At 53.5% G+C, this 16583-nt stretch overlaps 1 protein-coding gene across 1 annotated transcript; it reads right to left on the bottom strand.

Moving 5' to 3' along the window:
• Nucleotides 1–559: 559 nt before the first annotated feature.
• Nucleotides 560–15568, bottom strand: VOLCADRAFT_118525 (uncharacterized protein; the record flags this gene model as incomplete). The annotated part of the gene is made up of 34 exons (XM_002953855.1): nt 560–666; nt 1886–2059; nt 2144–2395; nt 2517–2738; nt 2821–2932; nt 3112–3245; nt 3434–3830; nt 3934–4202; nt 4484–4658; nt 4715–5071; nt 5278–5457; nt 5591–5744; nt 5989–6110; nt 6200–6415; nt 6739–6914; nt 7128–7144; nt 7250–7419; nt 7645–7819; nt 8053–8220; nt 8302–8406; nt 8536–8704; nt 9065–9990; nt 10128–10405; nt 10501–10839; nt 10992–11139; nt 11406–11566; nt 11665–11886; nt 11997–12221; nt 12329–12967; nt 13157–13721; nt 14227–14642; nt 14777–14809; nt 14883–14971; nt 15166–15568. The coding sequence occupies 34 exons, from the start codon at nt 15566–15568 to the stop codon at nt 560–562; spliced, it is 8295 nt and encodes a 2764-aa protein (XP_002953901.1).
• Between the last annotated feature and the right edge of the window lie 1015 nt (nt 15569–16583).

Below are 16583 nucleotides of genomic sequence, written 5' to 3'. Positions count from 1 at the left end.
GAGTACTGCTGAAGTCGGGAGGCAGCTTTGCGGAAACTTTGGCCATGCATAGTTACCTGCATGAAAGGATCGGCAGGGTGTGTACTCGTGCATTATTGAAATCATCTTGTGAGCAGCCAGCCCCGGTGGCAGCGATATGCCAATGGCCGAAAGGTACGGCGCAGCCATGCGCTACATTGCAAACACTGCTCGTGCACGGTGGCCAGTGCATTTGCGGCCCTGGATAAACCAACGCATCGTGACAAACGTTGGGCGAAGGGCCATGTCCCTGGTGTTGTCGTGTTGTTGCCTGACAGATGCAAACTGAAGACGTCGAGGAGGCGTGCGATGAGTCGGCCAGCAATCTGGCCAATAATATTGCATTTACGTTAAGCAATCATTGGTCGATAACTCTTGACCTGCCTTCGCGGTTGTTTTATTTGGCCGTGGCTGAAGTCTTTGGCACGTGGTTTCAATTTCGGTGACTTTGGTGGCTCGGAACATCTACGTATAACCATTTGACATGCCGTGAAGCAGAGGGACACGTGTATACATATTTTTTGGTGAGGCATCCATGGACCTATCCCCTGCACATTGAAGCACAATGCTTTGACAGTTGTACCGCTACTGTCTGCAACTTCAGACGTATGTTTACGGAGCCCTGCTTAGCCCAATCTGCTGCAGCTCCTGACGGCGGAAACCCGTGGATGGAGCCTGGTGGGTTTACGCGCAACTGAGTATTCACCGCTAATATGTGACAGAGAGAGAGGTGTATATGTCCAATCGCCGCCTCTGTCACGTGTAGGCTAGATGTAGATGTACATAGACGAGTTGTTTGCCCGCATAGGATGAAGGTCTGGAGGTTGAGCATATAATTGCATTATGACGTTGCGGAGCTTTAAATTGTTGTATGCCATATCCTGGGTACTTGCCACTCCGTCCTTTCGCCTGAAGGATGCACAGGTCATTAGTTGAAAACCGTCTTTTCGCAGCATTCCATCCGGGAAATGAGGCGATTACTTTGGCAATAACCACAAGACTCAGCTCGGGCCCCCCCAAGCAGCCAAGTCACCATTGGCATATATTAGATAGTCGTGCTGTTACTGCGGGCTACTTGCCCATGTAGATGACTACTCGTATCTTTCGCAGCTCAAGCCTATGCAAATTTCGGGCACGAAATTTTTGGACGATGCCGACAATTTTAAGAAACTGCGCACAACAGCCGGAAAACGGAACGCGGCGCTTGGCAACCTGCTATATCATTTCGTCATGACTGCAAAATCGACGCCTGCCTCTGTACATCCTGCTCAGTTTCCGCCGTTGCTGCACCGCATAAATCAATAGCGCTAGCTCGACCAATCTTGGAGAAAATTGGAACAGCAGCGCTACCGGAGGCGGACCTCAATCTCTTCCGCGGCCGAGGAGCTCCCGCACGCCAGACAAACTCAACGCACTACGCAACCTTCCTTGGGCCACATCACCAACTATCATAAACAACATGTGCACCCTTTGATAAGCCCTTGACGATGGACTTGTTTCGTCCCGCCAGGAAGCTAAGCACAGTATTTTCAGGGCGGACAATAGTCCACACATGCACGCTGCGCATGTCGAAACACACGCACACACAAGTCGAAACACACGCACACACAATTCGAAAGCCCACGCTCCCTTGAGACGGACATGCACCGGCAATATGCCAACCAGTAGCGTTGCAAACACTTATGTGACACCAATTATGTCGGTCAACCTAAAACAATCGACGCAGACACTGGCGAATTTGACCGCCCGTAGATATCCGTCGCCCAATACCACAGAGTATACGAAGCCTCTCCTAAAAGCGTGCCGTCGCATGCTTTGCTAATCGTGACATTGTACGTCACTGCTGGATCATATATAGGGTATACACCGGAAAAGGCTTTGGCACCATTAAATTGATCCAAGCGATACTGGACCGCCGCCGCCCTAGTAACCTTAAATTGCAGGGTTATAGTGCGATGTGTGACCGTTACGGCAGTTCCAACCGGGTCAAAGGTCACCTGGTTTCCCGTTGGCAAGTTAAACGATGCGAGTATAGGTGATTCTGCAGCGGGGAGGTGCAAGGCGTTGCAGGTCAGATGGTTCCACGTATCCAATCAAGCATGGCTCATCATAACATCTAACGTACCTGACATACTGGCTGGTAACACTTGACCTAGTTGAACCAGCTTGTACGGTTCACTCTGTACATTCACGCCGCCTGCCCCAGAGCCTGCTGGCGGGGTAGCTACACAGGGCGCGAGGGCTGTCGCTGCACAGAGGGTTCCCGGGGATGACGCCGGGGCCATGCACGTCACGTTCCAGTCTTTATAGGTTGGAAAATCGTCCTGGGCCACCAGGTACAGCATGTGCGCAGGGGTCGCTGGGGCGGGCAAGTAGTCTGCAGGCATGACATAGGGAAAACAGCACAATAAGTTTTCTTCCTAAGAAGTTGAGTTGCTCATGGCAAAGAATGCATCCAATCGCACATTTTTGACGTCCTCCTTTACATCCCGGCATACCTGTACTGCAGGTCAACTGGTCTGGCGCCAATTTACTCAGGTAGTTGTACGGGTTCGGCGGCAACATCCCCCGTATCGTTATAACGTCACTCAGCTGGTCGCCTGACAATGTTATGTTCCCCCAGGCCACGGGCAGGCAAAGTGACGTGTCGGGACAAACACAGATATTCGTTGGCAACTCTCCCGCAATGCGCACTGTCTGCCTGGGTAGCTGCTCGGCGCCTGCACAACAATAATACCAAGTTCGTACCAAGACCTCTGAGCTGAGGATTCAGGAGTCTGCGGTTAGTCCGTCGTGACCTACCTGTAATGCATGAGCTATTCCGGTAAATTGCATAGCTGACAGTCCCCGCTTCACTCAATGCAACAGGTACGCGCATAGTGAAGCGCTGCGAGTCCTGCGTCATACCTTGCGCCTGCAATAGGGAAGTAAGCGACACAGGCATTTCAGATGTGGACTGAAACGGCTTCCGCGGGTTCGCGCAGCACAGGGAGCAAACCCCCCATCACCTAGGAAATTCCTGCATAGTTATCAGCTTATCGTGAGCTGTCGAAGTCTTCAGTCAGCCCCCCGACTTATTAATCAATCACTTACATCTCCCAGAGCCGTAAATGTCGGCGCCGTATTATCTGGAGTGAGGACGCCGTTTATGACAAAGACAGTGTTAATAAGCTTTGATTGTCGTATCACCTCGAAACGAACCGCGAGGAAGATCGTGTAGTTAACGGCTGGAGCGAGACCAGTGACGTTCGCCGTCATCATGCAGGGGCTTGCCTGTGAACAGCCGACCGCAGTCATAGCCACGCCGGCTACGCCGCCGAAAACATCAATGTTAGACAGCAGCCGTGATATTTTTGGCTAATCAAATTCAATCCTTGTTAGAACTATTGTCTAAGATTTGTAACGGTTATCGCACCTCGTTCCACTTCGGCTGCAGCAGGCGCAATGATACCACTCCCGTTCTGTGATTGCACAAGGTAAGTCACCTTGTAAGACCCGCTGCTCATGTTCGCGGCTATTGTAAACCCTGTCTCCATAATGCCGAACACGCGCGGCCAACCGGCTTGGAAGGGATCCTCCACAGACACCGTGAATAAGTTGCTAATTGCAGTGCCGAAAGAGACTCGCAAATTACTTTTCCCCGGCTTGATCGGAATGAGCACGTTGGTAAGGCTGATGTTGGAGGGGTTGATCTCAAGGTTGACAACTGATATATCGGTAAGCAGCAGGCGTGTTATGATGGGGTCATTCAAGTCGGCGAGGTTGCAGCTTACACCACAGCTGCTCAGCTGGCCCATAGCCCACACGCTCGCCTGCGGTCGCCGCGGGTGTAGACCCGCCACTTGTATAAGTTGAATTGGGGTTTTTGAAGATAACCAGAGCAAGGGATATCGGATAGCGATGGCGAATACTCACCGGCATGTAATGACTAAAATCGCACTTGAACAGGTATATCGGGTCAAGCTGTGATACTACCAAGTTGGTAAGTGTGCTACTGTTCGTCGTGGGCGGTAGGGCCGGAGTGCCATCAGGCACATAAACCTGCATTGACACAAACGTCACGACTGTCGTGTTGGTGGTACTGCGCAGCACGGGCAGGCCCGCAAAGGAAGCTCGGGCCTCAAGCTCGCAATTGCCTGACTTCCCAGCGATTGCTTCCACGTAGGGTTGACCTGCCGTCGCAACTGCAAATCAAAAGTTCAAAAGGCAGCCGTAAGGGTTAATTATAATAAGGACCTCAACCTACATCAAGAACCCCGTTACATAGCGGTTGTGCACACCACCCAAGGCGGGTCAAGTATGTGAAGATCCCTGAGCCAATATAAGCACTCATACAAGCAGCTACATTAGCAGCCTCCATCCATTCAGGATACTCACCACATAAAGCCTATACGTCGACCCTATACGTCGAGCTTACAGAAATGCAGCCTAAACGTCAAGCCTATACGAAATCCAGCCAACTCACCCCGGCACAGGTCGGCGCCTTGATAGACCAGGACTTGAACCCGAGTGTCGTTAGTCATGTCACGAACTATGCCATCATCAAAAGCCACCATGACCTTAAGATACGACTGCGTTGGCACGCTGATTGGTGGCTGCGATGCACCACTATTGGTGCTGGTAACGAAAAGAGAGGACGGCTGGATAGAATCGATACGTGTAGGTGTAGGAAGCGCAACTCTGACTGTCCCCGAACCTGCAAAATGAAAAACACAAAAAGGTTATCCCTGGCCCTGTTGCAAAGGGAAGCCATTAGCATAGGGTTGTCCACACCAGTGGCCATCATCACTCCAGCACCAGCAAAAGTTGTCCCACTGCAAATGCTCCAACTCGTCTTCAGGAGAACCCCACACGCCGCAGGTGAACCGAATGAAGTATTAACCGTCAGTTTTAGAGCTGGGTAGCCGGAGAGTGTCTGAAGGCTGAACGGAAGTGTGCTGCCTGTAGGCTGATACGCAGTGGTGCTGGAAGCGCCTGACACGGGCATGACGGTGCCGTCGCTAAAACTGGCAAACACGCTGACCTTGGCAGATGCACCTTCCCAGTTGAGTTCCTGCAAGCAATTTGCGAATGCTCGGATGTTGTAGGTTGCTGTGATGGCCAGATATCAGGCACGTCTTTTGAACATTCCAGAGGATACCGAAAGGATGGGCCAACGAACCGTTGTGCACGAAGTATATAGGAGGTGGGTTGTACATGCCAACCAGCTCAAGGTCCATTACATATGCACTGGATCACCTGTCGAGGAATGAAACGCACACGCCACCGGCTGAAGCTAATCGGCTGTGTGTCACCAGACACCGAGACGTTAGAGATTGCAACAGCCTCCAATGCCTCAACGCAAACCGGTTCACTTGAAACTCCAAGTTGCATGCTGGCCAGCACTTTGCCTCCAGCGCCCAGAGCTGACACGTTCACAGCCGGGTCAGGTGAAAGGCCCTGCACGATAAGTGGGGAGCGGCTCACTAAATTGAGTCAAGGCACAACCGTGTCACCCATTATGATTCGCCAAACGTCAGATCGTGTGCCTTGGAGCTTCCCCGACCATAACAGAAATGAGTCAAAAGCCCACCGTAGCTGTGGCATTTACAAGGCGCAACGCTTGAGGTTTATCCACTGTCCAGTTCGCCACGAGGTAAGTCACATCCACGTCCGTGATGTAGTCGTCGCTTGAACGACCCCCATTCATCCAGGTAGTGAGGAGATAAAGCCGGGCGCTTTGGTATCTGATATGCACGGCGCAGCAATAAGAGAGGTAGTGTTAAACTATCATTTAGAACGCTGCTCCAAATGTGAAAAAGAAGTCCGGGGGCAAGGTTGGCACCAGGTTAACTGGAATAGCTGGCCGCCAAAAAAGCCTCTCGTGTGCATGTATTGATGGTGTGCGCCATGGTATGACAGTACTTGATTCACCATGGCTATTCAAGGACAAGGATAATTTCGTTTGGGCCAAGGGCAGTGGATTCTCACCTGTCCGAGCAGCTCCCAACGGATGAAATCGGCACGTTTATGGGTAGAAGGCTGCTAAGAGTGCTGTCTGGATCACTAGATTCGACCCTGTAACTACTAGGATACCAGACACTCACCACAACCTGCACACAAGGACGATACCTTGTCATGTGTCAAGGATTGCTTCTCGCCACGGGGCACCACAAATCGACGCAGCTTTCAAAGCACTCACCTGTGCCCGCAAGGCCGCATTGCTGCCGCATGTAATTGAGAGGCTGGCCTGTCTCGCTGGCTGGCTATGTGATGATGCCAGCACAACATGGCAGCTCGCAACGGTTAATGCACTGATCGTGTTCGTTGGTGCAGCGCAAGAACAGCTGGCTCCACTCGGAATAGTAAGGGTTCCATCCATGAGTAAGCTGGGGGACCAATCGGCGACAACGAGAGCCTGCGCAGTACACCAGCCGAGCGTTCAGTGCAACGGACGAAAGCAAGCACTGGCCGTTCATCAGCTAGGTTGATCCTGAAAGTTACGGGGTTGAGGGAACTACCGTCAAGGGACAGAGCGCAACGTCCTCAACCCGTCAATGGACAGTGTGGACAGCTTGGCGCCCAAACAAGCGTGGTGGTGGTAGGTATATGTTCACATCTGCGCCTGATGTAAGCATGTAGTAACTATACTTAGTACGGCACACATATCGTCGATAAATACGCACTAAGGCGCTCCGGCAGCATCTATAGAGGCCTACTACAAGGCGCATCACATCTTACCTGGATGGGTGCAATTACATCCTTTCCATCTAACACAGCGGAGTTGAACAGGTCGTGATTAGTCATGTACGCCATCAAGCCTAGCTGCCGTGGCGTGGCAACCGTAATCCTCCCTGAGGTTGCGACGCTAATTGCATTGAAGTCCTGGAACATCACCACTGGTACAAACGGAAGGGCTGCGGAAAGAAGGACGACGCTGTCACTGTTGGTACCTCTTCCAATGTCCAAGGCAATAAGCTCAGCACCATCGGGGCCAGCAGATTCTGCCAGGGTAAAGTAAGCATCCAACAACGGAACCGAGCGGTTCTGATACCTACAAGGGCATCGCATGCCTCAGTTAAGAGGTTTAAACCTTGAAGGGTGTTGTTATGATGCCTGATAAAGCTTACCGTGGCCCTTAATTTCCCTGTGGCGGGGTATCTAGTGCAGACAGGTTAGTTTCACATCGCCTCCGACTTCTCAATCGACTCTATAGGATGTCGAACCGTAGCACTCATGGAACCATGCTTACATTGAGTCCGCAGCCGTTCGTTGGATCGCAGAGAGCCACAATGCCATGCCACCATTGTCATCTGACAAGGGCGCAGCAGCCACCTCCGACCACAGGGTCGACTTCTCCGTCTTGACATAATTCATCCGGGATGCGTTATACAGGACTCGTATGGTAAAGCCGGTAATCATCTGATGGCATAGACGCACACCATTGCGGGACAAGATGTTGCTTTAAGGACCGCTTGGGAGCTCCAAAGAAGCGCGCGGTTTCAGCGAAAACAAGGAATACTGAACTACCCAGTTGCAGGCAAACTGTGGGTTTGGTACATACAGGTATGGTACAACACATACGGCGCGACATACATACGTATGGTACAGAGCACACGGTATGGCTCACCATGCATCTCGGCGTACCTGCTGGCTGCCCACGAAGGCCGAGAGTGTGGCACGGAATGTCTCGCCAGGTCGTAACGCACGGGTTGGTAGCGCGAGGAGCAGAATTGCACCAGTCGTCGGGGCTGACGGTATTGCCGTGGCTGCGCTACGCAAGCTGAGCTGCTCTGTCACAGACGAAAGAAGAAAAATGCTCCTGCGTTACAACCCGCGCCCAGCACAATCCTTAAACTAGCAGCCTGAAAAGCGATGTACAATACCTAAACAAGGCGGTATACGCCTGTCGCATGAGGTGTTTTTGCGGCGTCTACTGCTAGCTACCAAATGACAGACCGGTCATACACTCGGCAAAAGACAAAAGTAGCTACGGCTATGCAATCACGCGCCTTTAAGACCTATCCACCTTGAAGAGTTGTGGTCCGGACCCACCCGTTGTAAAGATCAATCCGCAAGGAGGCCTGCATAGACACACCAGCGGCCGGGAACGCCTGTACCGGGACCTCGACGTGGCACATGCCTGCACCACTAGGCAGTGAAGACGACCCAGCCGTTGCCGAAGTCACATTGCAATCGGACAGCACCAATGCCGCGTAGCTGCTGGTCGACAGTGTTGGCACGAACCGAAGGCCATCAAAGCTCGCTGGGCGTGATGCGCCGTCCAGGAGCTGGAAAACGAACCGGAGCTTGCGACCGGGATCCGCCGTAGTGCTGGCAACGGCGGCAGCGGGCTCAAGGTATAGAATCGGCGTTTGCACCACGATGCGGATCTGCATTGGAGGTGGCCTGCAAGGCAAACGCAGAAAATAGGAATAAAACTATACAGAGGCTTACAATCATAACGACTAAGGCTTGTGAGAATGCGAACGAAAGTAGAAAGAGAACGCCATGCATGCTTTAGGTGCTGGGTTTTACCGGGCGGGCTTGAAGTCCAGTTTCCCAAGCTGCTGGTCTTCCACGAACGCCAAAACGGTGCCGTCGCTAACAACTCCTCCACCCAAGCCGCCAACCAGCACGTAATCTCGAACCCATGACGATACGCTGGCGTTGCTTGTTGTGGAAGCTGCTGCCGGCATGATGCGGCCTACTGGCCAGCCAAAGCTGCCATGTGCAAGTGCCGTATCCATTACGAAGGTCCGCATACGGCTTTCAGGGGAGCAGACGCTACCATCTGTGCTTGATTGAGGGAGCTGTGTAGCTCTGCAGGCATGCCCGGGGTAGAGTTGGAACTGCTGTTATTAATCCCATGTCGCTTTCTTGACATGTGAACAACAGCGCATGGTCTCACCGACTGCTACTGGCGCCCACAATGCCATTTACGCACAATGATTACTCGTGGCTTGATACAGTGTGGCTAGCTACTGTTGCCCCTTTGATGTTACGTGTAACCCCAATTATTACCTTGTAACATTGCTGTAATTGGGTTGCCGATTAGGATACTGACCCTCCGTGTCCTCCTGCATCGCCCATAGCTGGTATGACCCACCGTCAGCTACGCATAAAACAGCTGATGCGATAGTCAACGCAGTTGGGACTGGCAGCTGCCCGCTGAAGTTCGCAGCGGCTGCCTGCAGCAGCTGCTGCTGGGTCGGTGAAGAGGCCCCAGGTGTGATAGCGACATAGCGTAGCGTCCCCGGCTTAGACGCGTTCACGCTTATTATCAAGCGGTTCCCCGTTGCGGCAAGAGAAGTTGTTAGGCTGTAAATAATGGGCGGTGTGGAGTCTTGGACACGGATACGCAGGATGGATGTCACATTTGCCTGCTGGTTGCCGCTGGCATCGCGCGCTAACATATGCAAATCGTAGACCTGTCCAACAATAAGGCCGCCAATGTGCCACGTGACCGGCCCACTTGCAACCATGGGGGCATATGCTGTCAAACCTACCATGCTCTGGTTACGCTGAACAGCTGCAACTAGCTGTGTGGCGTTGGGAACCTGCGCACCAGCACTTGTCACCAACCACAGAACTATGCTTGGCTCGTTCAGGCTGACATTGGCCGTTATGAACGTGTCAGCAACACTGGCGGCCGAGTAACGGGTGAAGTTCGGTGGTGTTACATCAGGTGCGAGGAGCGTTAAGGACTGTAGAAGCGGCTGTATGTTACCGGCGACATCAACGCCAGCGATGTCCAGACTGTATCCTCGACCAGAAGGGAGGTCGCTCAGGTGAACATATAAAAAACCTGAGCTGTTAAACATTACGACAGCAGCCCGGAGCACGCCTGTCGGTGGATTAGTGACGCTAATGTCGATGAGTGAGTCCGTGGTGAAATTGTTCTGATACGCGTCGGCGTACTGAAGGGCCAAGGCGGAGCTGCCAGATTCGCTGAGTGAAATGTTCAGGGACAGCTGGCACCTGAACACGGACCTGCGTAACCGAGGGAAGGAAGATTAAAGAACTGGTAAGCGCCCGGTAGCAGTTAAAAACTGGGCACACTTCATTAAGGCAGTACATACGGCGCTGCAATTCAACAGGTACGATTACCAGGTTCAGCCATCACCCACCTGTCGCACGTGAAGTTGCCATCTGTTCCGGGGATGACCGATACCAGTAGGGTGGGTGGTGTGCGGTCAAGCGTGGTGAACAACTGGCGACGTGTCGCGATTTGGCGATTTTTCAATGGCGCAGCATCTTGGGCAACTAAGCACAAGGTGTATGTAACGCCGTCACGGAGGCCCGGGATCGTGGCAGAAGCTGACCCATTGTCAAACGTGACGGAAACGTTGCCCATGGCCGCAAGTCCCCCTGGGGTAGCTGACAATGAGTCAACCAACCCGAAAAGCTGCAACAGAGTGGAGCAGAACAAGTTAGGTGAAACGGCATTCATCGTACAGTATTTCAGACCTATCTGGAACTAGGGCTTGAAAAGTTACCCACCGTGGTCGCTGGGAGGCATTGCACATTGCCCAAGAGACAAAACCAAAACGCTGTTGAGGGTTCATCGAGTTGTACTGACAACGTGGCATTAAAGGCTCCGGGCTGCAAAACTACTGTAAGCCAAACCGGCGGTATATTATCGTCTGTACGCACTGTCACCAACTTTGTGGCTGTCTGCACATTGCCGGCAAGATCCCGTACGACCAAAGCAACGCTGTAGGTGGTCTTGGGGTTGATGGCGGGGTTATTAAAGGACAAAATGTAGCTTGTAGAGCTCGGCGGCACAGTCCCGTTTGGAGGGATCGTAGTGGCAGCTGTGGCCTGCTGGATGACTGGGCCCTGCAGCCAGAAAGACGCGAGAGATTGGCTTTTACACCTTGCACGCATTAGCCCAACTCAATCTCAACCGCCTAGTCCTCAGATACAACTATGAAGAAGGCCACTAAATAAAAAGCTGTGCAAAGTCCTTCGCGGTTAACTTCCAAACAGACCTGTGGACTGGGCGGCCAGGATCGCGGCGGCGTGAACGAAACGTTGGCTGCTCCCTCTGCTGTGTACAGAAAACCCACTAAGGCTCCAGGTTCAGACAGCGTGATGGTGAGATTGAAGGATCGGAACGAAGCCTGTACCGACACGGTGCTGATGTCGGGTGGCCGCCGGTCGACGGTACGTATCAGCGTTCTGTAGACCCTCTGGTTACTGCAGAGGCAGCATTACCGTCCCCGATAGGTGCGAGGGTATGTATCTAAGGACTTTAGGGAACACGTACCAGCGCACCACAGCCAGGCTTTCGCTCGTACATCGCTACACTATTGCTGCAACAAGGTAAGCTCGTAACCCGGCGCACCAATCACCCGCAAGGGACAGCCTCCCTGAGAAATCCTACATGCTGTGATAAGCTCTACCTGGCAATGTCTTCGGTGATGAGGCGGACAATGTAAGTCGTGTCGTTGGCCAGGCCATCTAGCACCTGGACCATAGGCCCATCGCGTATATTTGCGACAGCCACGCATTGTACCGGCAGCGCCAGCACCTCCACCGTTAAGTCAACATACGCAGCTAAAACCTGGGCAAGGTAAAGGCAGGCAGCGCTTGAGACACGGGACGGTGCGCCGTTGCATGATGTATTGCGGCATGGATACGTATTGCATGCCATCTTCTCACCTTAGCAGGGTCGCAGGGAACCTTGCGGGGGCAAGCCGGCGTGAATACCTGGGCAGCCGGTGCTGGGTCCATGACCAGCAGCGAACCGTACGAAGAGGTATTATCAGAGGCCTGCACTGTCTGCTGCAACACGGTCCGAGGCCGACCCCGTAGAACTGAAAGCTGCCGCCGTCGACCGAAGACATCTTCCTTAATAGCCGTTGCTGTGCCTGCGGGGATGCTCTGCAACGAAACAGGACAACTGCGCGAGTGAGGTCATGCACCCAACTGCCTGCCTTGAGACATTCTAGTTGTGACGCCAAAAGCGCAGCAGCTGTCCCCGAGAAACCAACCTGTTGTCCCCCCGATGGCCTGGAAATCATGACATATAACAAGCCTTCCGTGTCGAGCTGAAGGCCGCTTAAGGTGAAGCCGCTGGGGGTAATAGTGTTTTCGGAAATCACAGCGCTTGAAGAAAGCGTGGGGGCCACGGCATCGGCGACTGTGGTTACGTTGCCGACGTAGATGGGTCCTTGCGTGTCAGAGACACCGTCAGGAGTACTGGTCGACATGTAAACCTGAAGCGACATGCACATAGAAAGGGGTCATGACCGCTGCTTGATGTGTTCCTAGCCTCGGAGGTAGAAGGCGTACACGTAACACGCGCACAAACATGTTGACTGACCTTGTACGTGGTGCTGGGCACCAGCGCAGAGGGCCCGACGTTGCACATCTGGCCATGGCATGGGGCCGGTGCCGAGCAGTTGCACGTTCGGGCTTCACACAAACACGTCGCAGCCGCGTTGCTGGCACCTGGCAAGCTGCCGTCCACGCGGATTGTGTACAGCAGGTCAGTGGTGACGTTAACGGACCCAGCTGCGACCACACCATTCAGTCCAAGGATTGCCGATGAGGGTGCTGAGGTCATAACCAGCGCTTGGCCGGCAACGGGTTCAGCAGTGGCGAAGGACACGTAAGTTCCACCTGATTGCGCGTACAATACCGGGTACATGACCATGAAGCGCACGACGCCCGGATTGGAAAGTGAAAAGGACAAATCGAAAGCTGTTTGCCCGACAACAGTAACTGCGGGCATAACCTTGAGGCCCGGGGCGCGGGGCGTCAATGGCGGTGGCGATGACGGCGGCACTGGTGGCTGCGCAGGTGTTAATGTCGGTGATGGCGACGGCAGCTGGGGTAGCGGCGGTAGCAACGGTGGCGGCAAGGATGACGACGGTGGCAGCGAAGCCAATGGCGACGGGGAAGGCGGCAAGGGTGACGACGGTGGCAGCGAAGCCAATGGCGACGGGGAAGGCGGCAAGGGCTGCGACGGCGGCGTAGGTGGGGGACGACTGCTTGTCAATGGCAGCGGCGCGGTAGTCACCTGCGATAAAGCGTACCGTTGTACATCCTGAAATGGGATCTGCGGAAGGCCTTACATCGCAAGCAGCAGGCCATGCAGATGGTACGAGTGCAAGCATTAATGTATCAAGTTGCTACCCGCAGTTATTACCTGCATCTTATAAACATCATCGCTTTGCGAAAAAGCAACGAGCAAGGTGTAAGTCGTCCCCGGCTGCACTTCTGGGCAGAGGCTGCACTGATCTGGCAGGGTGCCGGTAACCTCGCAGGGCTTTCCCGCCGTCGACTTATCCACAGCGACTGAGCTCGTAGCAACATTAAAAGTGAAGGCCTGGCTCTGCACGGCAATACGCTCACCGCATGCCGCTGCCAAGCCACGCAGTGGTGAGAGCGTGGGGCCCTGTAGGAGTGTTTTGATGTCTGCAGCGGAGGGTGTCTTGTTGGATGCCAGGAGGGATACAACAGGAACGAGGGCATAGTACATTGTAGTGCCCTGAGACATGTTGACAGAAAATGCCATTCCTGTGGACCAGAGGCTGACAACAGCGGGGTCAGGGTCCGTGAAGGTTGCGTACATTCCCCTGGAGCCGTCTGAGGATTGGCTGGTCAGCAGACCTGCCAGCAAGCCGACTGCGAGGATAAGCAGGAGCAGAAACAAAGCGCCTTGCCACAGTGTCGAATGCCGGTTGTACAGGTCGTGGACGATGGCCCACCACCTGCGGCAGCGCATACTTCATGGTTCCTTTTTGCTATTCATATTACTACGGCGTTTCGTCAGCCATTAGGATAAGGGACGCGGAATGTACTCAAGCAAACCCGCAGGACGTGTCTTGTAGCGGCAACCCGTAGTTTAGTTCAACTCGAGAATAACGCATATTACTACCGCAGCTTTTAAGGCATTGCAAATCTTTGCCGCCCATGCAATGGTTAGTAATAAGTAAGGCGCAAGGGTGCACAGTGTATGCAGAAGCGGTGGAACGCTAAATACTAAATAAATGAACCTAAGGCTGACACTCGGCGTTTCGGCCGCAGCAGCGAAAGCCTTGCCAATAGCTGTCAATAAGGACGGTTTACGCATAAAAAGAGTTCACAGCGGCAGTTGCAAAACAGGTGGCGCTCCAGAAGGACCTACAGTGGTAGCTGAATCCCCGTTTAGGGGATTAGGTCCATCCAACACGACAGCACCCAGGAACGTCGTTGTAAAGAGCAAACCTTGCTTACTTGAAAAGGGGACGGGCCGGACTTGTAACTGGTGGCATAACCACGGATACCATCGGCTTGCTCGGCTGCTTCGGGGGTGATGGTGGCGGCCCAGGTGAGCATGCGGCGCTTTGGACAAGGCGTGGCTGGCTGTGCAGCTGGTCCTGGTCCTTCCGTTCTCTCCATTTGCTGGCTGATCGCGGCGTGGTGACCTTTCCCTCTTCCTCATTTGCCGCCAGCTTCGTCCGGCGCAGTTGCCGGAGCTCCATGTCTCGCTGCTCCATCTGCGCTTGCAAGCAGCGGATCTCCTCCTGATCTTGGTCGTACAATCGCCTGAAGAAATCGTACAGATTGCCCATCTGCTCCGTAATCCGCTGCTCCATCTCCTTATTGCCGATGCCAAGATTTTGGATAATCGGCTCGATGACGACTTCCTCCTGCACAGAAGCAGAACCGAGTATTGACGTGCGTATCCGCGAATATTGTAGATTGCCCCAAGCCAGTGACCGTCAAAAGGATACTCGTTCATGCTTAGTGACGCCATTTGTCGAACACCTCTAGGACAGCCCACCTCATAGTGCACGTCCTTTGGCACAGTGAAGACCTGCGGGGTTAGCAGGAGCGGAGTACACAGTTAGTTGCAGGACGGTTGAGTTGCGCGTTCACTTTGTCTGTACCTTCATGTACTTGGGCATCGGGCTCAGCTCCCCTCGCAATGCGGGGTAGGAATAGTCAGCCATGCGCCCAGTGTTGGGTGTCGAGGCACCTGAGTAATCAGGTGTCCTATCGTGCTCAGGCACCGGGCTGGGCCTTTGCGGAGAGCGCTCGAAGGTGTAACCCAACGGTTTCTGGGTTGAAGCGAATGAGTTATGGCAATGGCGGACACCAGCGAAAGTTGCACCAGTTACGACCCCAGAATAAGCTCCCGACTGATGGGCCCCCCCTGAGCTGCTGTCCCACCCGCCTGCGCTGCTTGCGCCGCCCACGGAAAGGCCGTGTTCCACCCATCTGGGCTGCTGATCACGCGGCGCTGCGTACAAATAAGTCTGAGGTTGCTGGCTGTTATGAGGCGACATCGAGACATGTGCCGGCATCGAGTTAGGGTTGGGCTGTCCTGCACCGGAAGGAGTCCATGACGGGCGCCAGGCGGACGAAGCCGGAGGTCGTTGGCCGGTGTGCTTTGTCGGTGTGCCGGAGATATCAGGTTCCAACCGCGTCCTAACTCGGGCCCGGGACCGTCGAAGGCTGCCTGCCTGACTGGGGCTTTGTGTTGTGCCGTCTGCTCGCGCTGACAGACTTCGCGCAGTTGCCAGCGACATATCGGGTGGATGTAAAAGGAATCCGGGCGAGCCCAAGCGATCATTTGGGCTAGCGCTGAGAGGTTGCCTACTGCTATTCATTTTGCTGGCGCCCTTCCAGGGTCACTTGGATGAGGTGCCTTTATCCATGGGCGAGCAAGGGTGGAGTCGGGGATGTAAGATGCAGTGCTGGCTACTGGCCCTCAATCCGTTTCTGTATTATATACTATGGAAGTTCTTATGGTTGATGTGGCTACAGCTGCGCATGCAGAAGCTTGCAGAAGCTCCAAAAAGCTCACCCTATCGTAAGTTCCCAGCACTCCTATCTAAGCTACCAAAGAAGATATCCTGCATAAGCAAGTAGATGTCCTTTTTGGTAAGTACCGGAGCTCCATCGCCCTTGGTGCCAAATGGATGGATTTTGAACTATAGGTTCCAAAATCCAAAGCACCGGGCAAGCTAGTTAGTTGCTGCTTCTGTTTTCTCAACATGGCACCTGAATAATATCCTGCAATGCAATCGGGTACCAACTTCAAATACTTTTCGTATGGGTCACGACATGTTACGAGTAGCTAGTCATTCGACCTTGCTCCACACCCTGGATTGGTGATTATGTCCAGCACACGTGCTTATAAGTATACTTTAATGTAAAGTAACAATGTTTTAACAACTTCCTTCCTCAAGTTTTGGTACGCCACTCGAACATTATCACCCACGAGCGGACCCTCCAAAGGCGCTACCTCTGTTTAGGACCATGAACCATGCCATTTGTCCGAGCACGTGACATTGCCAACGGAAAATCCCTCCGATCGGCGCCGGTATAAACAAATGAGTAGATGCTGATGCGTGCAACCCTCTTACTCCCCGTGCTCGCGCACAAAGGATCTGGAAGCACGATGTACGCAAAGAGTTGCAGCTGGTGTTTTTGAAGATGCGATTATCCCTATATCGAGTTATCAGTCAAACCATGAAGCTCTTCAGCGCGAGCCATCATCGCGCATTACTTACTCGGCCTTCATTAGTCGTTTTGCTACAGGTTGCACAGGTTTGCACTCTACAGGTTGCCAAAGTTAACTGCCG

Source organism: Volvox carteri, assembly GCF_000143455.1.
Source record: "Volvox carteri f. nagariensis unplaced genomic scaffold VOLCAscaffold_39, whole genome shotgun sequence".
NCBI lineage: Eukaryota > Viridiplantae > Chlorophyta > Chlorophyceae > Chlamydomonadales > Volvocaceae > Volvox > Volvox carteri.
This window is presented reverse-complemented; position numbering and strand designations above follow the sequence as displayed.